Source organism: Prionailurus bengalensis, chromosome E2, assembly GCF_016509475.1.
Source record: "Prionailurus bengalensis isolate Pbe53 chromosome E2, Fcat_Pben_1.1_paternal_pri, whole genome shotgun sequence".
In the NCBI taxonomy this organism is placed as follows: domain Eukaryota; kingdom Metazoa; phylum Chordata; class Mammalia; order Carnivora; family Felidae; genus Prionailurus; species Prionailurus bengalensis.
This window is the reverse complement of record NC_057352.1, coordinates 58,116,736-58,140,383: the sequence shown is the minus strand read 5'-3', so window position 1 is coordinate 58,140,383 and position 23,648 is coordinate 58,116,736. Positions and strand designations below refer to the sequence as shown.

The following is a 23,648-nucleotide window of genomic DNA, read 5'->3' as shown; positions in this document are numbered from 1 at the left end:
TTGAGGATTGCAAGGAAGGAGTGGCTTCTAGGGAGGGGGGAGGGGCAAAGACAGAAGAGGGAGGTGGCTTAGGGACAGTAATTCTTGTTTAGCAAGACACGGAAGGAAAATGGAAAGAAAAGGACCAGAAGATCTGAAATTTCCCTCCCATGTTAACTTCCTTAACAGACTCAAAAACATGTTTGCAGACGGTCAAAAGTACTTTGAATTAATATCTTCTTAAATATATAAAAAAAAAAATCAACTCCACGCTCAAAAGGAAACAGGTGTGGGGCGCCTGGGTGGCTCAGTCAGTGAAGCGTCCAACTTCGGCTCATGTCACGATCTCAAGGTTCATGAGTTCGAGCCCCAGGTCGGGCTCTGTGCTGACAGCTCGGATTCGGTGCCTCCCTCACTCTCTGCTCCTCCCCTGCTTATGTTTGCAACCGAGCCACGTGCCCAGAATAATCTGCATACCTGCAGGCTGAAACACTCCAGCCCTGTGCAGGCAGAGAATATACCCAATTTAAAGTCGACTATCAGCTGACTTCTTTCCAACACTGATCTGGGAAGCAGCAGGTACTGGCTGGACAGAAACCTTTAGTTTCTACATCGACCCTTCCCGTTGGAAGCGACGCCAGCTTCGGGCCATTGCTCTCAGTTCACTTATTTTTTAAGGGAGGGGGAAAAAAAAAAGCAGTTTCACTGTTCGGCATCTACAATCTCAAATTCAAGTCTCTCAGCATCACCTAGTGGTTTGCTCAATGACTGCAAGTAACAGAACATTCCAAACAGCTATGTAGCCACAAAATGAACAGGGCAAAAACTCAAAGCACGTAATCTGGAACAAAAAGACACTCAGTACATTTACCAGAGGATGTACTGAACTAGCTTCAAGTCTTCAACATTCTTTACAAGAGCCTCTGGTACAATATTCAAACATTTGTCGATTAAGGTCTTTATGGTAGAACATACAGAGAAGAAACCATTCCAGACGTTCCACATTTTCCTTAATCATGACACTGCTGTTCTAGAACGTTCTCTACAGTGGCAAGTCTTACCCAAGCTAAAATAAAGTTACCATTCTGTCGTTAGCATCTTCCAGTGAGCCTAAACACCACTCTCGAAGGCGGGCTGACTGGAAGCAGTCTTCCCTGAAGGCACACTGCGTATCTCCACGGCAGGAGGCGCCATCACCCCCACCTAGTATCAGACAACCCCGTCACGCCGCTAACTGCTCTGCTGAGTCCTTCCCGTGTGGGTACCAGAGCTTCCTGGCCTCCTCGGTCCCGGCCTGATCTTGCCATCCCCACTGATTCCAGCACACCTCCTACTGGCCTCAGGCCCCACACCTCTCTGCAGACGATTGCTGTCTTTCTGCTAATAAGAGCGGACATCTGTTCCTTTCGTATCTTATTCTTCAGACAACGCTCAAGACAAGGCCAATCATCACTCACTGACCTAGAGAGTAGGTGGCATACAGAAAGTAACTATTAAGGGTAACGTGGGGGTGAAATAAACATCTGGAGACTAAAGTTGTTGGTTCCACTCAAGTTTGTTAGAAACGACCTGGCGGAGTTTGAGGGTCATCCTATCACACCGTTCAGAAAGCCTCCAGGCGCCCCTGCAAAGGAGACTCAAGGCACGAGTCCAGGAAGACAATGAGCAGACACCCAGAGTTCAAACCCTGACTCTGCCGCTCCATTCACTTCGCAGCCTGGAACAGAAGACTCCAGCCTCCCTTGTGGCAGAGTCGACAGGCTGCACCGTGCAAGGCCATGACAGGTGCCGACACGAGAGCACAACGGGTCTACAGAGACACCTAGCAGGATGGCAGGCGCTGATAATCCTTATTAGAAGAGAAAGAACGGTGGGGCTCCTGGGTGGCTGGTGGGTTAAGCGTCCGACTTCGGCTCGGGTCATGTTCTCACTGTTCGTGGGTTCGAGCCCCACGTCGGGCTCTGTGCTGACAGCTTGGAGCCTGGAGCCTGCTCCCAATTCTGGGTCTCCCTCTCTCTCTGCCCCTCCCCTGCTCGTGCTCGGTCTCTCTCTCTCAAAAATTAACAAACAGGGGCGCCTGGGTGGCGCAGTCGGTTAAGCGTCCGACTTCAGCCAGGTCACGATCTCGCGGTCCGTGAGTTCGAGCCCCGCGTCTGGCTCTGGGCTGATGGCTCAGAGCCTGGAGCCTGTTTCCGATTCTGTGTCTCCCTCTCTCTGCCCCTCCCCCGTTCATGCTCTGTCTCTCTCTGTTCCAAAAATAAATAAACGTTGAAAAAAAAATTTTTTTTAAATAAAAAAAAAATAAAAAAAAAAATTAACAAACATTAAAAAACATATGTTTTTTTAAAAAAGAAAAGAAACAACTGATGTAGGCAGGAAGACACGGAAAAAGGAAATTAATTTATGGAAAACTTTGAGCAAACCAACAAATTTCAGTACTGCAAGAAGTTAAATTACTTAAAATTAAGTTTTGGACATTTTGTGAATATACATCAAGTTCATTTTAAAAAGAAATGAAAGTTTGTAACAAAATTAAAATTAAATATCTCCTTGGGGCGCCTGGGCGGCTAGGTGGGCTAAATGTCCAACTCTTGGTCTCGGCTCAGGTTGTGGTTTCACGTTTTGTGGGTTCGAGCCCCGCATCAGGCTCTGAGCCGACGGCGCGGGGCCTGCTTGGGATTCTCTTTCTCTCCTCCTCTCTCTGCCCCTCCCCCGCTCACTCTCTTTCTCTCTCAAAATGAATACACTTAAAAAAAAAAAAGATGAAATTTCTTCTCATCTTCTCTTAAGAAACACACATCCAAACGATGGAAAGGTTTGGTTCTGCAGCACCTGCCACTGGGCCCACCCCCCTCAACAGCTGCAAAGACCACAACCGGGCGGAACACAGACAGACACCTGTGATGCGCTCCTCCTCTCCCTCCCGGCGACACACGCGTGCAAAGATCCTAATTCCTATCAAGGATCATCTGTCACTATTGCTGAATCCTGCCACTTGTAACTCAAGTCAATTCTTCTTGACTTGCAGACAAGCCAGTAGGAATCTGGCTTTGGCCTAACTCTCGGCTGCATTTAGTTCAGTTTCTTTCATAACATCACCAATTCCATTCGCTATTGTATTCCTATCCTGAAGTCCAATAAGCACTCTAACAATTTCTGAGGTCAAAAGAATTAAAACCAGGAAGGGCGGAGCCAAAGGACAAAAGGCAGGGTACTTCCTGAGGCTGAAACTTGAGGTGGGACCTGTGAACCCAAAGTCATCACTGTTGGTTCTCTATTTCACCTTTTAAGGCAAATAATCACAAGTTAACTGGAACAACAAACCTCCCCGGAGGCCTTCCTTCCAGTTCATTATTGTCAGTGTAATTTACTACTCAGATCCACCCAGACAGCGGCTGTAGGAAGCTGGCCTCCTCAATCCACCCTTCGCACTGGGCTGGGGGACTGCCCCACGCAACGCTGACTAGAATGGCACAGAATGCCAGAATGATCCATACCACATACAAGGTCCGAAGTGCCTTCGCTTCTGTACCAGCTTAAACATTAAATGGCTGAATTAAAATTAACTTTCTTATGAAATCTGCTGACACACGGAAAAACTGAGTGGTTAACAGCCTTTCTTGTATTTGAAGACATACACAGCGGCTCACTTAAACTGCCACAAATCATTCCAATGAAATGATTTACAAACCTGGAGGCAACACTTGCACTGTAAACTTTTAAGTCAGTATAAAGCAGGATTCTTTTTGTATGTATTTTAGGCATCAAATTTTGTTTTCCTACAATTAGGATTCAGAGGTCACGGTACCTTTTAAAATCTGTGAAAATGCAGGGCAGAGAACTTTCCTGGATTCTTAAGGCCCAGTAACCGGCCGGTAACCAACATTCTGACGCTGACCTGCTTTTTCTGTCGCCTTCCTCAACTGTCCAGAGCATCCGGTAAGTGTTTCCCTTTCCCTCATCGCACCGCTTTGGAAGGACACAAGCCCTCTTGGGTTACCAGATCAGGAGCAGGACAGCAAAGTGACCAAAACGTACCACTATCCGTTGGCCGCATAGACCAACACACGCTCTGTAAGTTAAGTGGAGGGGGGTCTCGATTTAGTTCCGTAAGAGAGAGACGCGGCCCAAATACCAGCAGGACCATAAACACAGTGAATCAGACAGGGACCGAACGCTCCATCCACAAGCATGACTCCTACAAACCGGTGCTGGTACCTTTTCAGCTACATCAGGCTACATTATCACTACCTCCGCTGCTCTGGAAAAGCTGAAGAGGAAATACAAAATATTTAAGAAATCATTCCCCTATGGGGCGCCTGGGTGGCACAGTCGGTTAAGCGTCCGACTTCAGCCAGGTCACGATCTCGCGGTCCGTGAGTTCGAGCCCCGCGTTGGGCTCTGGGCTGATGGCTCAAAGCCTGGAGCTTGTTTCCGATTCTGTGTCTCCCTCTCTCTCTGCCCCTCCCCCGTTCATGCTCTGTCTCTCTCTGTCCCAAAAATAAATAAACGTTGAAAAAAAAATTAAAAAAAAAAAAAAGAAAGAAACCATTCCCCTAGGAAAAGGGAAGTATAAATAAATCTGGCTTATAAGCCACCAAAATGATCGATCACAAGGTATGTACTTGTTTACATATTTGAAATAAATACAGACACAGGAATTCATTTTTCTGAGCAGATCCAACTTGTAATGATTCTGCTGCTGTCTCCAGGAACAAATTTTAGGTATAAAACCACTGTGCGATTCCATACATTAATAGGTTTTGACTAAAACTCATAATAAACGGTAGCATTAGGGACTTCAATTTCTTCACCAGACAGGCGTATTTTTAGAGCTGTCAAGGACCTCAGTTTACTTCGCTCTTTCCCCCTGGAATTTTAATTCATTTTATTTGGGTTTCAGCCTAGTCCCTCTCCTTGCCCACCATTATTTACACTCCTTTGAGACAAGATACACCGAGGCACGATTTTAAAAGCCGAACATCAAATACAAAACAGCTCTATTTGTGACTCGAAAGCATCGGATATGATAAACGTTTTTTAGCAAAAGGCCAGAAAAGTGAAACATTCGTCACAACACACAGGGAATCTCTGTACCACCTGTGTGTCCCCCACACTTACTCTTAAACGTGGACAGGTCTACGGCTTGGTAACCACTTTCAAACACAAGCTAAGATTTTCAAGTTTCTTTTCCTCACCTCCTGGTTCAGCTGTTACTACTGAAAAGTGGCAAATATCCCCTCTCAGATTGCAACAAGCAGGTACTGCCACAGAACCCGCCCCCAAGCCCATGCAGGCCCCTGCTCCCTGCAGGCTGGAGGAAAGCACTCTGGGGGTCAGCCCAAGTGCTCTTCCCTTCCAACTCCTGCAGTAAGAGTTTCTACTTGAGTTCCCACCAATGCAACAGAACGTGGACAACCTACACCAAGAAGGTGAGAGCAGAACCCACTAACATAACGGATCAACACGTGCAAGTAGTCGAGAGCGGGCTGTATTTCGGGTCAAAATGCCTTATGCGGTGTTCTTATCGTTTACAGTTGGTTTATCTTCCTAATTTGTATCTCATTGGTGGTTACACAAAAATTAGTTGGCATTTATTAACCACAGACTTAATGACAGGGCAGAGGATCCTGAAATGTGGACATCCAAACTAAATGAACTTGGGATTTAAAAAAAAAAAAAAAAAAAAAAAAATCAAATGTGGATACTGATATTATTCTAAGAATTCAAAACAGAAAAAACTTCATATCTGAACTATTTCCCTCTCCCTGTTGACCAAAAGTTAATAAATACAATAATCAACATAAAAATTACTCTCTTAGTAGAACCAGTTAGATGCTAATGCTACTTCTAATTCTGGGATAACCATCATCAACAGATCTTTTAATGGAACTAGAGTCTCTCTCAGTTAAATGCCGCTTAAAATAAGTGGGCCTACGCTTAAAAACCTGCCCATTCAAGCGAAGTCTGTGGCAGTGATCTTACTCGTAACAAACTGAATTTATTTCACCGTCTTACAAAGTAAACGTCTACACAGGAGCCTATAACAAAGAGGAAGAAATTGCAAACAATACCACTTTGCCTAAGCTGTGTGTGGTCCCAGGAGTTTAGTGTCGCTGCTACCGCTGCTCTGTTTTACAGGAAGCAATACTCAAAACTACTTTCTATATTTCTAAGCAGCAATTTCTAAGTCTCTGTTTCTAAGACTCAATAAAAAGTCTCAAAATAATAAAGTATCTTTTTTTTTTAAGTTTATTCATTTTTGAGAGACAGAGCGCAAGTGGGAGAGAAGCAGAGACAGAGGGAGACACAGCATCCGAAGCAGGCTCCAGGCTCCAAGCTCTCAGCAGAGCCTGACGCGGGGCTCGTACTCACAAACTGCGAGATCATGACCTGAGCCGAAGTCTGATGCTCAACTGACTGAGCCACCCAGGCGCCCCGAGACAGCCTTTTTTAACTCCGCTAGCGGGACGAGACCCTGAAGAGCTGGCGACTGAACTTCTCAGGACAGAGAAACCTGAAGAAATACGTTGGCTTCTTAGCTATGTATAAACATAGACAGCCCCTGCATTTCTGATTCTTAGTAAATTCGCCCTTTGAGCCTGAACCCTCAAAAAAAAAAAATCATCAACTTTGTCCCAAATTACTGCAGTTTTTCTTTTCCTGTCAAGAGCTGACCCTCATGTGCTACAACGAACTAAAATCCATGTCCTCAATCCAAAACAGACGACAAAAGAAAACCACCCCGCCAGGGTGCCTGGGCGGCTCAGGCAGTTGAGCAGCCGACTTTGGCTCAGGTCGTGATCTCACAGTTCGTTCGTGGGTTCAACCCCCATGTCAGGCTCTGTGCTGACAGCTCAGAGCCTGGAGCCTGCTTTGGATTCTATGTCTGTCTCTCTCTCTCTCTCTCTCTGCCCCCCACCCCCCTCGTGCTCTGTCTCTCTCCCTCTCTCAAAAATAATAAACATTAAAAAAATTTAAAGAAAGAAAAAACCCCAAATGCTTTCTAATATCCTAAGAAAGAATAGAACAGAAACAGTGCAAAGTTCAGTCCACATCCAGGATTCCACCGCAAAGGTGTGCAAGAGCTGTGACACACGTACACGTCCATTCACTCACACGATGGAGAAGTACTGGATCAAAAGGCAAGAAAGTGGAAATGTAACCCGTCAGCAGAAAAGGACTGGTGATGGACACGGACTGTTCACTTAACACAAAGGTATGAGCACCCCCCACCCCCGCCCCTGGCACTGTGCTTAGATATCCTTTTACGTCTACACAGCTAACCATTAAGGCATGGCCATTCTCGAGAAATTCCTAGTAACACACAGGTCAGGGCCTGCTGCCGCGGGTAACCGTCAGCCCAGAGAGCCTCAAAGTTCCTCACCCGGAGCGAAGGAGCCCTGCTCCCATCTCCACTCTCCACTCTCCACCTGTGTCTTTTGAACTATACCTGCAATCTTTATGGCTACGGGATCCTCTGAAACTGGAACAAGCCCTTCTTTGACTTCGACCTGCTTTTCAGAGACCAGGGGGGACGTGGCGGGAGGGGAATACTTAGTTTCCACGGAAGCCACGGGCGAGGAGGAAGAGGGCTTAGAATCATGAAAAAGACTGGCCCACGACTTAGGCTGGCTGGCGGGAGCGGTGCCCGCCACAGAGGCCGGGGCATCGGCAGCAGGGGCAGCGCTCTCGGCTTTAGCAGCGTCCGAGTCCGGGCTTTCCACAGTGTGCAACTCGACCCCATTGGCAGCTGAGCCCTCGCCCGAGGATTCAAGTATTTGTCCATTAGCAACGGCAAGGTTTTCAGTAGTGTGAGTCCCCGTGTAAGGCTGAGCCACCGCTGTCCTCAACAGGCTGTCCCTGCCGGCCTCTGCGGGGAGGCAGGACTGTTCCAAGTCAGCCCCGTGGCAGCTCCCGGGCTGCCCTGCAGTCCTCGCATCGCCGTCGAGGGCTCCAGGGAAAGGCCCGCCGGACACAGCGTCGCTGACGAAGTCCGTGGAACCCTGAGGGCTGCCGCAAGTCCTGGGTGTCCCCGATGGGGGCGCCGCGCCCGCTAACTCCACGTCCTCTGAGCCTACGCTGTTCGGAACCGCTGGGTTGGCGTGGCCATTGACCAGGGCGTCTGTGGGAATACTCCCCTCACCGCCATCTTTCAAGTAACTGTAATATCCTGGTGGACGTTTTTTCTTCTTTTTACGCTCCCTCTGTCCGAGACCACCCGCGACACCGTCGTTTTCTAGAACTTCCACCTCCACGCTAGAGCTGCCGGCCAGAGCAAGGGCAGAGCCTGGGTACTGGCAGTCCACGGAGCTGTAGGCTGCTTCTTTATCTACGTCATCAGGGATCTTTTTGGAAGTTGTGCAACTGAGGATAAATTCAGGGGCCTGAGGATTCAATGTGCTTGAAATACTGTAGTTGGGAGTTCTCGGCAAAGTGTCGTTAGGTTCAATTACTTCATTAACACCAAACTCAATTCTCTGATATTCTTGTCCTGTTTAGAAAGACAAGGGTCAGCGAATATCCCATTAGTTGAGAACACGGCTTACAGACGTCTCAAAAATTATTTTCTTTTTGAAACTGAACCCTTAAAGTCTTCTTCTAATTAACAAAGCTATGACATTTTATTTCTGTGCCAAAAAATCTGCTGAAAATAAATAACTATGAAATTTTATTTAATTTAGAGATATGAAAAACAGAAGCCTGTATTTATTTTCCACTTTCAGGGTGGCCACGGGAGACTTCCAGAAGGCAGAAATTTAAATGAGATTATAAGAGAAGGCAAGTAATATTTTGCCTGTCTAAAAACACCCCTCAGTGAAATATGACTTCATTGGCTTGCTTTCTGGGGTATATGTATTTTGGACAACTTAATTAAAAAAAAAAAAATCATGACAACTAACTAAGGGACTTGAAGTCATTGCTGTATTTATGACTTCTCTAACTGGTGTAATTTAATAATTCAGAAAACATAAACTACACTAGAATTAATCCTCTACATAAAAGCACACTTCAGAGGTGCTCCTTACAATTACCCGTCTCCTCGGGGCGCCTGGGTGGCTCGGTCGGTTAAGCATGTGACTTCGGCTCAGGTCATGATCTCGCAGTTTGTGAGTTCAAGCCCCACAATGGGCTCCATACTGACAGCTCAGAGCCTGGAGCCTGCTTCGGATTCTGTGTCTCCCTCTCTCTCTGCCCCTTCCCTGCTCATGCTCTGTCTCTCTCTCCCAAAAAATGAATAAACATTAAAAAAATAAAATAACAAAACAATCACCCATCTCCTGATCTCCTCCGATGACAACCTTAACTGAAGTCTGAAAATGGCTTTGCATGAATGCATGTAAATGTGCACTAAATGAATTCATAATGGATGAACTCCACGGGTGAAGAAGATACTTCCAAAAATACCCCAAGACAGTTAGGACTGCACACTCTTAGAAACCTCTTTGGGACCTTTCACTACTTCCTGCCAACGGACAACAATCTACACGTGCCACCATTCCGAAAGGTACATTTTTTTCATAGTTTACATTTCTGAAATTACGTTCAGTTTTAGAATCAACTGCAGCTTTCAACAGACATCAAGCATCAGTGTCGATTCTATCTGACGCAACAGTTCTAAATTCTGAAGTTAAGGAAAGGCCACATGCCTTCTAACTCATCTTTAACGCCTAACTGAGGATTTCTCCGAGTCTAGCCTAAGAAGTCAACTTCTCAAAACTTGTATTTCAAAAAAACCCACCCTATAGGCCAGAAGAACTGTGCTCTATTAGAAATAACCTATGTTTCACCTCGGAAGTCTTTTAAAAAGCAGCCCCCAGGAGGCGGCAATTACGTGCAAGTTACTGGAGGGCAGGGGTGTCAACAGTCTAATTCTTCATCCGTTTAGTGATCACACCTGGGGGGCAGGAGGGGCGAACACCTGCCCAACACCAGAAAGTTCCTGAAAAAGGAATACTAGTGATGGTTACACCTAACAGCACATTTCCACATAAAGCCACCACCATGACCACTTGAATCCTTTGGTCCTTGAACACCGAGTTTTTGTTTCCTTATTTTGAAAAGAATCACTAAAGACAAGTGAACTTCTCCACCATCATGCCTAGAAGTAGACCGTCCACTCTGCTTCCAGGCATCCCCTACTCCGCGGTGCTGCGAGGGCACAATGCCGCTGCGTGGACTGACACGGATGTATCTGAGGAAATGAAGAGCACGCCACACAGGGAGGCTACCCTGGGGACACTGGTGTGTATTGTGACATCTGATTATAAATTAGCATGCGCTGTGTCAGGCAGTCTGTGCAAGATTTTAACTCCAACAGGCACAGTGCCTTCCACATCTCAATCCTTGATCTTATCGTGTCCCAGAATATTCTGGAACACGATATGACATTTCCTTAATCTTATCGTATCACAGAACATCCTAGAACATGATATGACATTAATGGAATCATTTCACTACGCTACGGCCACTGTGAAAACATGATCCTGTCTAGGGTCTGACTGCATCACTGGAAGGCAGAGTCCTACCCGGAACAGCTCCTCCTCTTCGCCAGAACACACATCACGGACACGCGTGCGCACTGCCCCACACGGCAGAGGAGTCAGGAGAAGCCAGTCGGTGCGGGCCGACGGACCGGTGGAAGCCCGTGAAGCCAGGCTTTACACAACACAGTCGAAGCAGTGGGTGACTGGGGACCGCTCAGCGCTCAGGCTATACAGGCAGTGGGTGGTTGGGGGAGGAAAGCAGCTCAAGCAAAACAATGACATCCTAGCAGCGTTTTGCCAAGCGTGCTCCCTGCAGCGCCCTGGGTTCCTGAACGCGCCCCGTGGTCTGCAATGCTCAGGGGCCCCTACAGGTTGTCGTGCCCGCCACTGTCTAAGAACTGCTGCTTAAGTGGCTTGCTCAGCTCATTTCTCCAATTAATAGAGCAGCCAGCCACGTGCAAAGTGCTTACTATTATCACAGACGGTTGAGTGATGAGTTAGGCAGAGTCCCTGCCCCAGGGAGTTACATTTACCTGCAGACAAACACCTCGCACTGAAGCTGACAGTACGGAGGGAGGGCAAGACAAGGCCTCAACGGTTTAGAGAGAATGCTTCCAGATACAGGAAAGAGCGCCAATTTCAGTGAGAAGCTACAGAGGCGTCCGCGGAAGAGGCAGGACAGCTGGCTGGGAGCGGGGGGGGGGGGGGGGGGGGCGCACACTATTTCCAGCTGTGGGAAGTGACTGAAGGAAAGGAGAGGCAGGAAAGGCACGCCGTGATGAGCCCCCGCAAAGAGCCCGCTGCAGCCGCCTACGGTGGGAGGCAGAGGACGTCATCCTAAATCATTCATCCAAAACCATACTGGGGGTTGACAACATTCCAGATACAACACCGTGCAGCTGCTGAGCACACAGACGTGGACGACTACGATCCCTGCCGCCACGGCTGCACTCAGCCCGGAAAGGGGGGCGGACTCGTCACTGGACAGTGGGACAAGCACTGTAAGAGAAACAGACGTCATGGAAACGCGAGAGAACAGAAAAGGCCTCAGAGAAAAAGGGGCCTTTAAGCTGGCCGGTCTCTAACAGCACGAGCAGGTGGCAAGGTCCCAGCTGTGTTTTCAGCAGATTAAAAGGCGGACTTGAGACAATGGAGAACAGGGGACAAGAAGCAGTAACTGAAGAGAGAACAGCCTGGGAGGCGGGTACGGCGCGAGAAAGGGAAGGAGAGAGCTGGACGCTGGGAAGAGCTGGCAGGGCCTCCCGTCTCCAGCCTGCGCCCCTTGGGCGGGTGGTGAGGCCGTTCACTGGGCAAGAATAAAAGGAGTAACATGAAAGGGAAAAGAACGAGACGTTTTAAAGCACTGAGGAGACACCTGCAGCATGCTTACGACGTGCAGAATACACGGAGACAGACTGCAATCCAGCGGACTCGGGCAACAGCCGCCCTGGAGGCTGGGCGGCAGGCAGGGGGGCCGGCTCCCTCCAACTCACTTCACTCCGTCCCGTCCTGAGCCGCCACCAGAACTGCCCTTCCCCTCGCCATCTCCGAGACGCCGGCTTCTCAGCTGCTAACGTGAGACACAGGCTCTCTCTGATTTTACCGGGCACAAAGTCCAGACAGTCTCTTCAAAGCACATGTCTAGATTATAATTAAGAGCCCGTGCTAACGAAGCACGGAACCGGATCCCTGGCTCTCCAAGGAAAGGGTCAGCGTTCGCTTCTCCGAGGCCAGCGAGGGACCTTAATGATCCAGACTGAACACGGTCCACACGGACCCGACCCACGCGGTGACGGCAGCCCGTGGTAACCGAACCACCCGCCACTCCTTAAACCCCGCAGCCTTCGACAACACAAAGTCACTGCATCTCAGCGGGCACCGTCTCCGGGAATCGGCTCTGCGCCCACTCTCGGGGAGGCGGCAGCTGCGGCCCGGCAGCCTCCCCAACCAGGAGGAAGCCCGCGGAGAAGTTTCTCAGAAAGCACTGGCCGTGAAAAACCTACCTGTGCCGCTAAGAACGGTGAAGAGAAAAACAGACTCGAACAAGCAACTCCTTCGCTAAACCTGGAACATCTGATACTCTGAAGCCCAGAAGACACTTAACTCCTCAGTCAAAACGGTGCAGTGATCAAATATGCTATAGCTTACAGCAAAAACACTGAGCAGTAAGGCAATGTTTACTGGAAAAGTAGGAACGAGCAGGAAACGTGGCTTCCAGGCCCCCCCCCCCACCCCGCCCCAGCACACAGGGCCAGCACACATGTCCGGGGGGTAGAGGAGAGACCAGCTTACCATCGGGTAGTTCATCGGGAGCTTGTGTGCCACACAGAACTGTTCCATTGTAGGGAGGAAGCTGCACAGGGAATTGGAAAACAAATTTTAATTCAACAACATGTTAACACCCAACACATGTTTCTTCGTTAAAGCAACACTTCGTTAAAACTCTTTATCCGTTTAACTTCTCGTGACATTTGTTTACCACAATAACATACACTGACAGTAAAATTAAATCACCTTCATTTGAGAAAAAAATACCACAGGAATGCTTTTAAATATTGCCATTAAGATCCAAAAATGAGGCAAAATAATAATAACGGACTCCAACGGACACGTGAATCAACTACGATACAATGCTACGACAAACACCCCCGTCTCACAGGACGTCAGGCGGCCCACAGGTACCGCGGCCACTTGTCCCGGGCCCCCGACAAAGATGACCCGTACTGCCCGTCGGCGTTTCAGGTTCACCTCACAGGCGTCAGCACGGCCAGTGGAGGCCAGGACCAGGCCCACGGGCAGAGTGCCGAGAGCCCACAGAGAAGTCTGAGAATCACGGCTCCTTTTTGACACAGAGCCTTAAATAGCTGAATTAAAGGCTGGAAAAAACATTCCTTGTTTAGGAGAGAGAATGCAAAACAGCAAGTATCTGACCTCTTTGTAAAAAGCAGGAAGGTAGTGTTATGAATGTCCCCAATTTTTCTTCTTCCTAGCTACTCCATAGCATTTAAGACTTGGAAATGTTTCAAACGGACACATTCGGGTAAGAATGCTTAGGACGGAAGGGCTAAGGCAAGTGGACCTGAAGAAAGAACAGAAGAGCAAAGCAACGACACCCTAACACAGCCCTTCTCCAAGCATGTCCCCCCGCAGCGCCCAGGCTTCCCGGACGGGCCCCGGGACTGTCACGCCCGCCAATGTCTGAGAACTGCTGCATGAGTGGCTTCCTCGGCTGATTTCTCCAATTAACTCTCAGCAAGTCGACTCAATAATCACAGAGACAAACACTTATCACTCCAAGTAACCAAGTTCTCTCCCCCAGAGAACCTAAGGAAACAAAGAGCAGTTCAAAGGAACTGAACAGGGGCGCCTGGGTGGCTCCGTCGGTTAAGCGGCTGACTTGGGCTCAGGTCATGATCTCGCAGTCCGTGAGTTCAAGCCCCACGTCGGGCTCTGTGCTGACAGCTCAGAGCCTGGAGCCTGTTTTGGATTCTGTGTCTCCCTCTCTCTCTGAACCTCCCCCGTTCATGCTCTCTCTCTCTCTCTCTCTCTCTCTCTCTCTCTCAAAAATCAATAAAGGTTAAAAAAATTTTTTAAAAACAAAAGGAAGTGAACACTTTCAGGACCGGAGAGCTATGCATGTTTCCACCACGTATTCCCACTAGGGGGCGCACGGTTCCCATCCGCTGACACACCAGGGGAACCCATTCCGGGTACAGCCAGGGGCTACCCTGGGACTCGCACCTTGCACGGGGTGCTGCAGCGTTGACCTCTGGCACAGACACACGGAGCAAAAAGGGCGCACGTGAGGACCAGTCGCTTCCCGTTCCTCTGCAGCCACAAGGGAAGTTTATCAAGCTCCCGGATGCAGAGGGCCTTCTCTTTCTCTATCAGTGACGGCAGGGTGCCCCCTGGTGACAGAAATCTAATCAACCGTAAGGCACCGAAAGTGCTTAGTTTTTTAATCACGCTGTATTTACACACACCGTGGTAAGGGGTAGAGGCAGGTCCCGAAAACAGACCTCCCACCCCAGCAGACTCCAGGGCAACACGGACAACCTGTTGGTGTTTAAAACACTCTGAGTTACTAATCTGGTAAGAGTGCAAATGTGGGAATTAGTGACACTGGAATGACTTCTGGCACAAAAGTGTGTGTGTGTGTGTGTGTGTGTGTGTGTATTTTTACTCTGTAAGCACATGGCACCTTTAATTCAACAAACCTCCACCATTCATAAGATGCCCCTTAGTCTGTGGTAAATGTGGATTTATTATAGACAGCGGAATGAAATTGTAAGAGTTGTTCAAAGTTCCCTCTTTAACCGTGCAGCTATTTACGAGCATACAGACTTTCAAACTGAAGCAAAACCATAAAGCTCTCACACACGAATGCACGGTGAGCGACGCAAGACGCTGACATCTCGCGACATCAGGTACAAAGTGAGATCAACTTAGGCTGAGGATAGCGCCACCGTCTGGAGAAGTCACTGCTTGGGCCCTTTGATGAAAAAGGTAATGTTTTCAACAAATACTGTATGACATCCCTTACCTCTGGAATCTCAAAAACGAAAACACCTCAAATCCAAAACCCAAAGAGTGGAATGGTGGGTAGTTCCCAAGGCTGTGGACTGGGGGAACGGGAGAGACGCTGCTGAGGGGTAAGTACCTGCAACTCGCAGGTAAGCCCTGGACAGGTGACACACTACACGGATTACAGGCAGCAAACCTGGCTGTGAACTTGAAGCCTGAGAGACCAGAGTTTAACCGTTGTCACGGCAACTCTGTGACGAGACACCGCTAACTCTATGACAGCAATCTTGCAACATAAATGTATCAGATGTGGCACGCACCTTATTAAGCTTACACAATTTTGTGTCGATCACATTTCATGAACTAACGTTTCAAAACCTTTTGGCACTGCCGCCATTTGTTCCGCCGTCTAAAAGCCCCTCGTGAACCTCAAGTCTCTCCTCTGAAGCCCCACAAGGACACCAAACCCCTGAGAGGAACAGTCTTAACTCTCCATAGCCAGACCCACACCCACGCACGCACAGACACACACACCCTCAGCGTCTGCAGCGTGGCCCATCCCGCTCTGGTCTTGTTTTTCCCGTAACTGCATTAAGCATGTGTGCGTGTTGCCCCCAATACTGAAGCTCCGGAAGTCCCAAGAACAAGGAGCATTCACTCACCCCTTATCTGTGAACACTACTGACATGATGACGACCGGGGTTCAAAGCATGCTTATTCAGTAAAGTGACTGTGTTTCTTCCATCTGGAGAAACTCATTTTTAAATCACGCTGGCTTACAAACTAGAGCACAGCTTTATAAAAAAAGATATGCGGTATGTGACCTTTAAATTTCTACTAATATTTAAGATCACATACAGAAACCAGCTGAGAGGGTTTCTTCGGACTCTGTTCAACTACTGACCGTCCTGTCTGGCCAGGGGCAAGCTTTCAAACGGGGAAAGTAAAACGGAGTCCAACACTCAGCTGAGAGAACGGGAGAAAAGCAGAATGTTCCTACAGTTTAACACTTTATGTTTCTCACACTTTGTTTTTTCAGTTCTTGGCCCCAGGGAGAGGGAAAAAATGCTTCTCAAATCCCTAACAGCCAAAGAAGTACGTGATGAACAGGGCTGGTGCGAGTTCCCACGACGGCCACACGGCAGGCACGGCGCGGGCAGGAGCCACCGCCGTTCTCAGCGCGGGGCCACAGGCCCGAGCCACGAGGCCACAGCGCCAGGAGACAACAGCACCCACACACCCACCCATGCAACCACACGGCACGCCACGCGACAGTCTGTGCCCCATGTGATGATGCTACTAGTACGCTCCAGACTCCTGAATTTCAACAATTACGACACTCAGAGAGAGAGCTTGGCCCCATCGCATTAATTAGCCTGTGTTTCCCCTCTGCAGGTCACTGGACCATATGTGATTCTGGCAGACGACATCTGTCATACCTGCCCCCAAACGCAACGCATATTCAAAAGCGAAAACACAGAAGACCCAGAAATGAGCCAGACTTATGAAGATTTCTGGCTATAAACTCATTCTGTTAAGACACAGCCATTATTTCTACAGTAAAAAGCCTGACACGACTTTACCATCAAATCCTTATGTGCGAAGGTCTTCCACAGTAACTAATGACCGCCCAACATTCTGAGAGGTAAACAAACACCCCGTTTTCCTATAAGGAAGCACGATGCGTGGGAGGAAACTGCCAGAGCCACCAGGCCTACTTGAGTAGCAGAGTGACCAAGGAGCGCAGCTCTCCAGACTCTGAAATACGGTACATTCCCTACCTTCACATCACAGGAAAGGAAAGCCACGTTTTTACTCTGACACTTACCTGCAAACAGGCTCTCACAAACCCACACAAATGCACGCACTTGCGAAAGGCTTTTGTAAAATACACGAGTGGGGCTTTATCATCTTTTGAAACCTTAATTGCCAAGCGCACAGGCTGCCCTGTCCCTGGCAGGTGCCTCTGTACTCTACTGTGATTCAAAGACAGAAATGACTTAAAACTCGAACCATTAGTACACAGAGTAGAACCTCAATTACACTAACACTTGGGGAATACGGGACGATCATGTTTTTCCTAATTGTTATTTTTTCTGTCAGGACACACTCAACTCCAAGCCTCACTCTACAAAATCTAACATGCACAGATGCATTTTATTGCCTTAGGAAATACATTCTATAACGCAGCATTCACGGTTTCCTGGCTCCTATCCTTAGATTCCTTAAAACGCCCTTAACACCAATGAACACAAAACAGATGGAGATGGGCACTGAAGGGATTTATTCACCTTCTCAACTGTAACCTGACCAAGCTCTGCTTTCGGTGATTTCTTCCTTTTTCCTGAAGTCAAAGAGGAGAAACCAATAAATCGCTCTCTAGTCTGTGCAGCTGAAGTAACGCTTTCAACACGCTGTCATTTAATCCTTCCTCTCCAGCCCCAGAGTCTCGAGTTCAAGAAGCCAAGGTGAAACGGGCAGGACTGGCCAGGGCCACATGCAACGCGGGCCGTGTGGCTCCAATCCTGAGGAGTCAGTATCTTCTGCTCCACCTTGCCAAGTAAAAAGAACTCCACACAGAAACACTCAAGTGGCTGGTTAGGTCTCATCAACGTCCTTATCCTTATCCTTACTCGTACCTCCCTTTGTTCTTTTCGATACAGTTTCAACAGTTTTCATACTTAAAATACGAATACGAAAAGATATTCCAGATCAGTTTTATTAAACTAAAACAGAAATCATTAATTACATGTAAAAGACCTGAATGGTGAAATGTACCAAAATCGTGTTTAGGCAAACTCTCATAAAATTGTGAATTCTCGTACAAATGAGCCCATAATTAACACAATTCTAGCTGAAATCTCAATGGGATTTTTCATGGAACTTGGCCTGCTGATCACAGGTTCTTAAGGAACAGTTAAGGAGGAAGGAGAACCAAAACACTTGGGGGAAGCACAAGACGGTGAGGGCCCTCCCAGAAGACAGACCACAGAGCCGCACCGATTAAAACGAGTGGCACTGTTGCAGGGATCAAGCACAAGGCCCAGAGCAAAGGGGCACTGCAACTGAGGGCCCAGTGCTGGGACAGCTCCCTGCGGCCAAGGCAGAGGACGAGGTCAAGCCCCACCGCACATGCACAGCCAAGTCCATTCAGCTGCACTGCATACTACGGTGAACACAAAAACCTTAAAACTTTCAGAAAAAAAAAACGGTGTCTTTGCTACGTCAGGGCAGGGAAGAATTTCTTAAAGACATTTATAAACCGGAAGTAAAAAAAAAACAAGACGTTTGGCATGAAAGTTAAAAACTTTCTTCCCATACCCAGCAAGCAAGCAAGCAAGCAAGCAAGCAAGAAAGAAAGAAAAGAAATGTGCATCTCACATGAAGTTTTTAAAAAGCCCCCGTGCTAGGGGCACCTGGATGGCTCACTCAGTTACATGTCCAGCTTCAGCTCAGGTCATGATTTCAGTCTGTGAGTTCGAGCCCTGTGTCTGGCTCTGTGCTGACAGCTCAGAGCCTGCTTCAGATTCTGGGTTGCCCCCTCTCTCTGCCCTTCCCCCCACTCACACTCTGTCTCTCAAAATAAAATAAAGACACACACACACACACACACACACACACACACACATTTTTTAAAGCCCTCATGCCAGGAAAAGATACTTGTAATATGCAAAAACAAAGACTATGAGTCCTGTAAGCAATAAGAAAAAGACAAGCCACTTAATAAAAAATGCGGACAAGGGAGACAGGTAATTCACAGAAGGGCTGGGCATACGAAAGTAACGAAGCGGTTCTCAACTTTGCACCCTGGGAATATTGTAAATTAAAACAGTGAGAACCCATTCATAACCAGCCCGGCAGACTCACAAAAATTTTGAGCACACCTGTAGTGAGAATAAGCGAGAAGCTTTTCTTTAACTGAGATGGTGACAGCGCTCACGCACAGCTGGTGGCCATGCAGACGGTGAAACCCTCAGAAAGCGGATGAGCAGAGTAGCCAGTAAAACTAAACACTTACTCCTGGTGGCCCCAGCAATCCCACCCCTAGGAGCAGATCTTGGAGAAACCCACAGAGCATGAGGACACACAGTAAAATATGTTTACCGCCAACGTTTCTGTAGTAGCGTAGGAACCAAAGATCTAAACGGTCCTCAACAGGAAACAAGGCAAACGTTCTACTGACAGTATCGAGAAATTGAAATCAAAGAACATGAATGTAGAACATGAACGTACATTCATCAAAGCATGAATGTAAAGAATGTTACCTTAAAAGAAACAAACTACAAAAGGATGAATCTACAGCTGACCCTTGGACAACACGGGTGTGAACCGTGCAGGCCCACGTCAGGCGGATTTTTTTCCAAAAACACAGAACAGTACTGTAAATGTATTTTCTCTTCCTTATTATTTTAACCTTTCCTTTTCTCTAGCTTACTTGGTTCTGAGAATACAGTATATAATACTTATAAAACCCAAAATGTGGTAATCAACTGTTACCATTGTCATGGGTAAGGCTTCCGGTCAACAACAGGCTACGGTAGTTAAGTTGCGAGGAATCAAAAGTTACTGCGGATTTGCAACTGCGCTGGGGTCGACACTCCCAATCCCCGTGCCGTTCAAGAGCCAACCGCAGTATGACTCGGTTTACCATTTAAACCACAGGAAACAATATGGTGCTACAATCTGTTGACAACCACGTATGTAGTGAAAGGTGAAGACGACAGTCCGAAAACAATACCAATCCGGCAGAGTTGTTACTTCTGGGGAGGGAAGGCAGGAGGTGGGAACGGGTACAAGGGAGGCCACGACGATATCTGTGACGTTTTGCTGTTTAATAAATACAGCAAAATGTTAACAGTAGTCAAATCCGCTCGGTGGGTTTGGGCATTTCTTGTATTAGTCTCTGCGCTTTTCTGTGCGTTGGATTTCCTTCTCAACAGGCAAAATTAAAAACTCAAAACTAAAACGTAACCATTAGTTATATCTATACACATATTCAAACAAAACACTGTTTTGTCTTACCTCAACTGAAGAGCGAGGAGTCACAAAGAACTGATTGAATTCATCAGGGCTAAAGTCTCCAAAAATATACTGGAAAAAAAAAAAGCCACCGATCACATAAAATATACAATTTATATTTTCAGGCAAGATGCTACAGACTATACCAATCCTATGAAATACGTAGGCCAGAACACCCAAGACCCTTTCTCAATTAAACGGATCAAGGGGTCGGCAGAAAAGATTCCGAGGTGTGATTTTCCGATCACAAACAAGAAAATGTTTAGCCGTTTCCGCAAACTGTCAAAGAACACTCTGAAATTGATAAAGCCTATTCTGAAACAGGTCAACTGTGTGCACCACACTTATCCTGAAGGAAAACCTTCGGGATCACAAGCCCTTCCAGGTGTTCCGTTTACCTGTCTGTCGACATGTCACTATCTCCATTTCAGCCCTCTCCGCCGCACATACTAATGAAAAGCAGAAAACGTAGTTCAAAAGGCAAGACAGGGAAATCCAAAACAAGAAAAATGCTAATGATCCTGATGAATGATATTTAAGATATATATGTGATTTTTTTATCCTGAAGTTTCATTTAAATATGATGCACAGACAAACGTATTTTTTAAAGTTTATTCATTTATTGTTTCTGTGAGAGAGAGCGAGAGAGTGAGAGCGAGCATGCGTGCTCACAAGTGGGGGAGGGGCAAAGACAGAGGGAGACACAGAGTCCAAAGCAGGCTCCAGGCTCTGGGCTGTCAGCATAGAGCCCAACACGGGCCTCGAACTCCTTACAAACTGTGAGATCATGACCTGAGCCGAAGTTGGATGCTTAACTGAATGAGCCACTCAGGTGCCCAAAGTATTTTTTAATTTTTTATATTATTTTTATTATTGTAAATTTATTCATCTATCCTGAGAAACAGAGCCGGTGAGAGTGGGGAGGGGCAGAGACAGAGGGGGAGAGAATCCCAAGCAGGCTCCAAGCTACCAGTGCAGAGCGCGACCAGGGTCCAAACTCACAAAACCACGAGATCATGACCTGAGCCGAAAGCGAGAGGGAGACACTTCACCAACTAAGCCACCCAGGTGCCCCCAGATAAACATATTATTGAACAGATACAAGCCTATTTGTGAACTCCTGCTTCACAGAATTCTGAATGTGACTTTCTGAAAAAACAACTGGTTTACCTGCATGGAAGCAAGTTTGGCAAGTACCTGGCAGTTCATATTCTCCCCGAAGCTTCTAAAAATAAGTCACTGAAAAGAATCAGTATGACCAGATTTCTACAACAGAGAACACTCACTGAATTATTCATTCATATAATCAACAATTATTTAGAGCCTACTAACTGCCAAGCACGATGATCGGTTGCTGGGGATAAAAATGGTAAGCAGAGGGGCACCCGGGTGGCTCAGTCAGTTGAGCGTCCAACTCTTGACTTCGCCTTGGATCACGATCCCAGGGTGGTGGGATTGAGCCCTACCTGGGCTCCACACTGAGTATGGAGCCCTGCCTGAGATTCTCTCTCTCTCTCTCCCTCCCTCCCTCCCTCCCTCCCTCCCTCCCTCTCTCTCTCTCTCTCCCCCCCCCCCCCCGCCCCTCCCCACTGCTTGTGCTCTCACACTCTCTAAAATAAAGGAAAAAAAAAAGAAAATGGTAAGCAGAGTTAGGGCTCCTCTGCTCTAATGGAGCTCAATAACCTACAGGGAAATTTACAAGCATGTAATCAAAAGTAACCAGTAACTACATATTATAGATGTGGATAATGCCCAGTCTTATTGTAAATGTAGATAAATGCCAATTAACTCTCACAGCCTGTCAGTAAGAATGCACCAATACTTTTCAGGAAAATATTTCTGGAGGGCTCTCTGCCAATAGCTACCAAAACTGTAAATATATATAAAAAAAACAAGAACAGCTTCACACAATACTTCCATATACTTGCAAAAAATCCGCAAAGAAATTGTGTGTTGATGCTAATGGTGAAAATAAGCAGTCTCGAAACAATTTAAAAATAATCACCTGCGACACTTTCATTCTGAACTTAGACCTTATCATCATTTCCCGCACTGAGGAGAAGCCTGTATTAATTTCAGTCTGGTGTAATACCACGCAATGGAAGGAAAAGGTATCTTTCAGTGAAAAGGAAGCGGGAGAAACGGTGGGGAGGGGAAGCAGGGTGTAATGAAGCGACAGCGCGGGCTGGTGTTCCCACTACATACAGAGATCGTAAAGTCTAGATATAAATAAACCTCCAAACGTGCTCAGGAGGGAATGAAAAGACAAGCCAAACTAAGAGAAAATATTTCCAACAATACCAAAGGCTGACAAGGGTCTCGAACGACTGGGACTTTCTACATGGCCGACACAAAGGAAGAATGGCACAGCCACTCTGGAAAAGAGCCAGGCAGTTTCTTATAAAACTACTTACCATCAGACCCAGCAAGCCCATGCCTCCTCACTCACCCAAGAGAAATGGAAACCTATGTCCACAAAAACAAAAAACAAAAAACAAAACAAACAAAAAAAAAAAAACACCCCTGTAGGCTGATGTTTATAGCAGCCCTATTCAAAACGGGAAACAACCCAGGGGCGCCTGGGTGGCTCAGTTGGTTGAGTGACCGACTCAGGTCATGATCTCGCAGTTTGTGAGTTTGAGCCCCGCATCGGGTTCTGTGCTGACAGCTCGGAGCCTGGAGCCTGCTTCAGATTCTGTGTCTCCCCCTCTCTCTCTAGCCCTCCCCTGCTCACGCTCTGTGTGTCTCTCTGTCTCTCAATAGTAAATAAACATTAAAAAAAAATTTTTTTTTTAAAAACTGGAAACAACCCAAACGTCCATCAAGAGGCGAACGTGGTACGTCTATAAAATGAAACACTACTCAATGGCCCTCAAAAGCATCATGCTAAGCGAAAGAAGTCTGACTTAAAAAGCTACATGCGGTATGATTACACTTGTGTAACATTCTAGGGCAAAACTGTAAGGAGAGAAAACAGCTCAGTGGCTGTGTCAAGGGCTGGGGAAGGACTGATTACAAAGAAGCACAAGGGAACTTTTGGGAGTGATGAAATATTCGCAGCGGAAGCCTGTTGGAAAAACAGTAACCCTCCTAATTGCCAAGGAAACACACAACCCACTAAAACACTAATGACTTCAGGGGCACCTGGGTGGCTCAGTGGGTCGAGCGTCTGACTTCAGCTCGGGTCATGATCTTACGATTCATGAGTTCAAGCCCCGTGTCGGGCTCTGTGCCGGGAGCCTGAAGCCTGCTTCGGATTCTGTGTCTCCCTCTCTCTCTGCCCCTCCCCAGCTTGTGCTCGCGCGCGCTCTCTCACTCTCTCTCTCCCTCTCAAAAACATTTAAAAAGATTTAAAAAAAACAACACTAATGACTTCGGTCCCCATACAAGGAATGGACAACAAATATTCACAGGACATGTGAGGACAAAAATGAAGAGAATTACTTTTAAAAATGAGTCGGTCGGTACAGGGGCACCTGCCTGGCTCAGTCACGATCTCATGGTGTGTGGGATCAAGCCCCGCATCGGGCCTTGCGCTGACAGTGCACAGCTTGCTTGGGATTCCTCTCTCTGCCCACCCTGCCTCTCGGGCGCTCTCTCTCACCATAAATAAACTTAAAAAAGAAAAACCTCTGAGTC

General features: G+C 47.3%; 1 protein-coding gene across 1 annotated transcript in view; it reads right to left on the bottom strand.

Moving 5' to 3' along the window:
• The window catches only part of USP10 (ubiquitin specific peptidase 10), a 69,102-nt gene that overhangs the window by 19,864 nt on the left and 25,590 nt on the right, over positions 1–23,648 (bottom strand). Inside the window, exons 2-4 of the mRNA XM_043599792.1 lie at positions 20,013–20,081; positions 12,759–12,819; positions 7,433–8,473 (exon numbers count right to left, since the gene is read on the bottom strand). Of these exons, the coding sequence (XP_043455727.1) occupies positions 7,433–8,473; positions 12,759–12,819; positions 20,013–20,081 (1,171 nt within the window). The remainder of the gene's footprint in view (positions 1–7,432; positions 8,474–12,758; positions 12,820–20,012; positions 20,082–23,648) is intronic.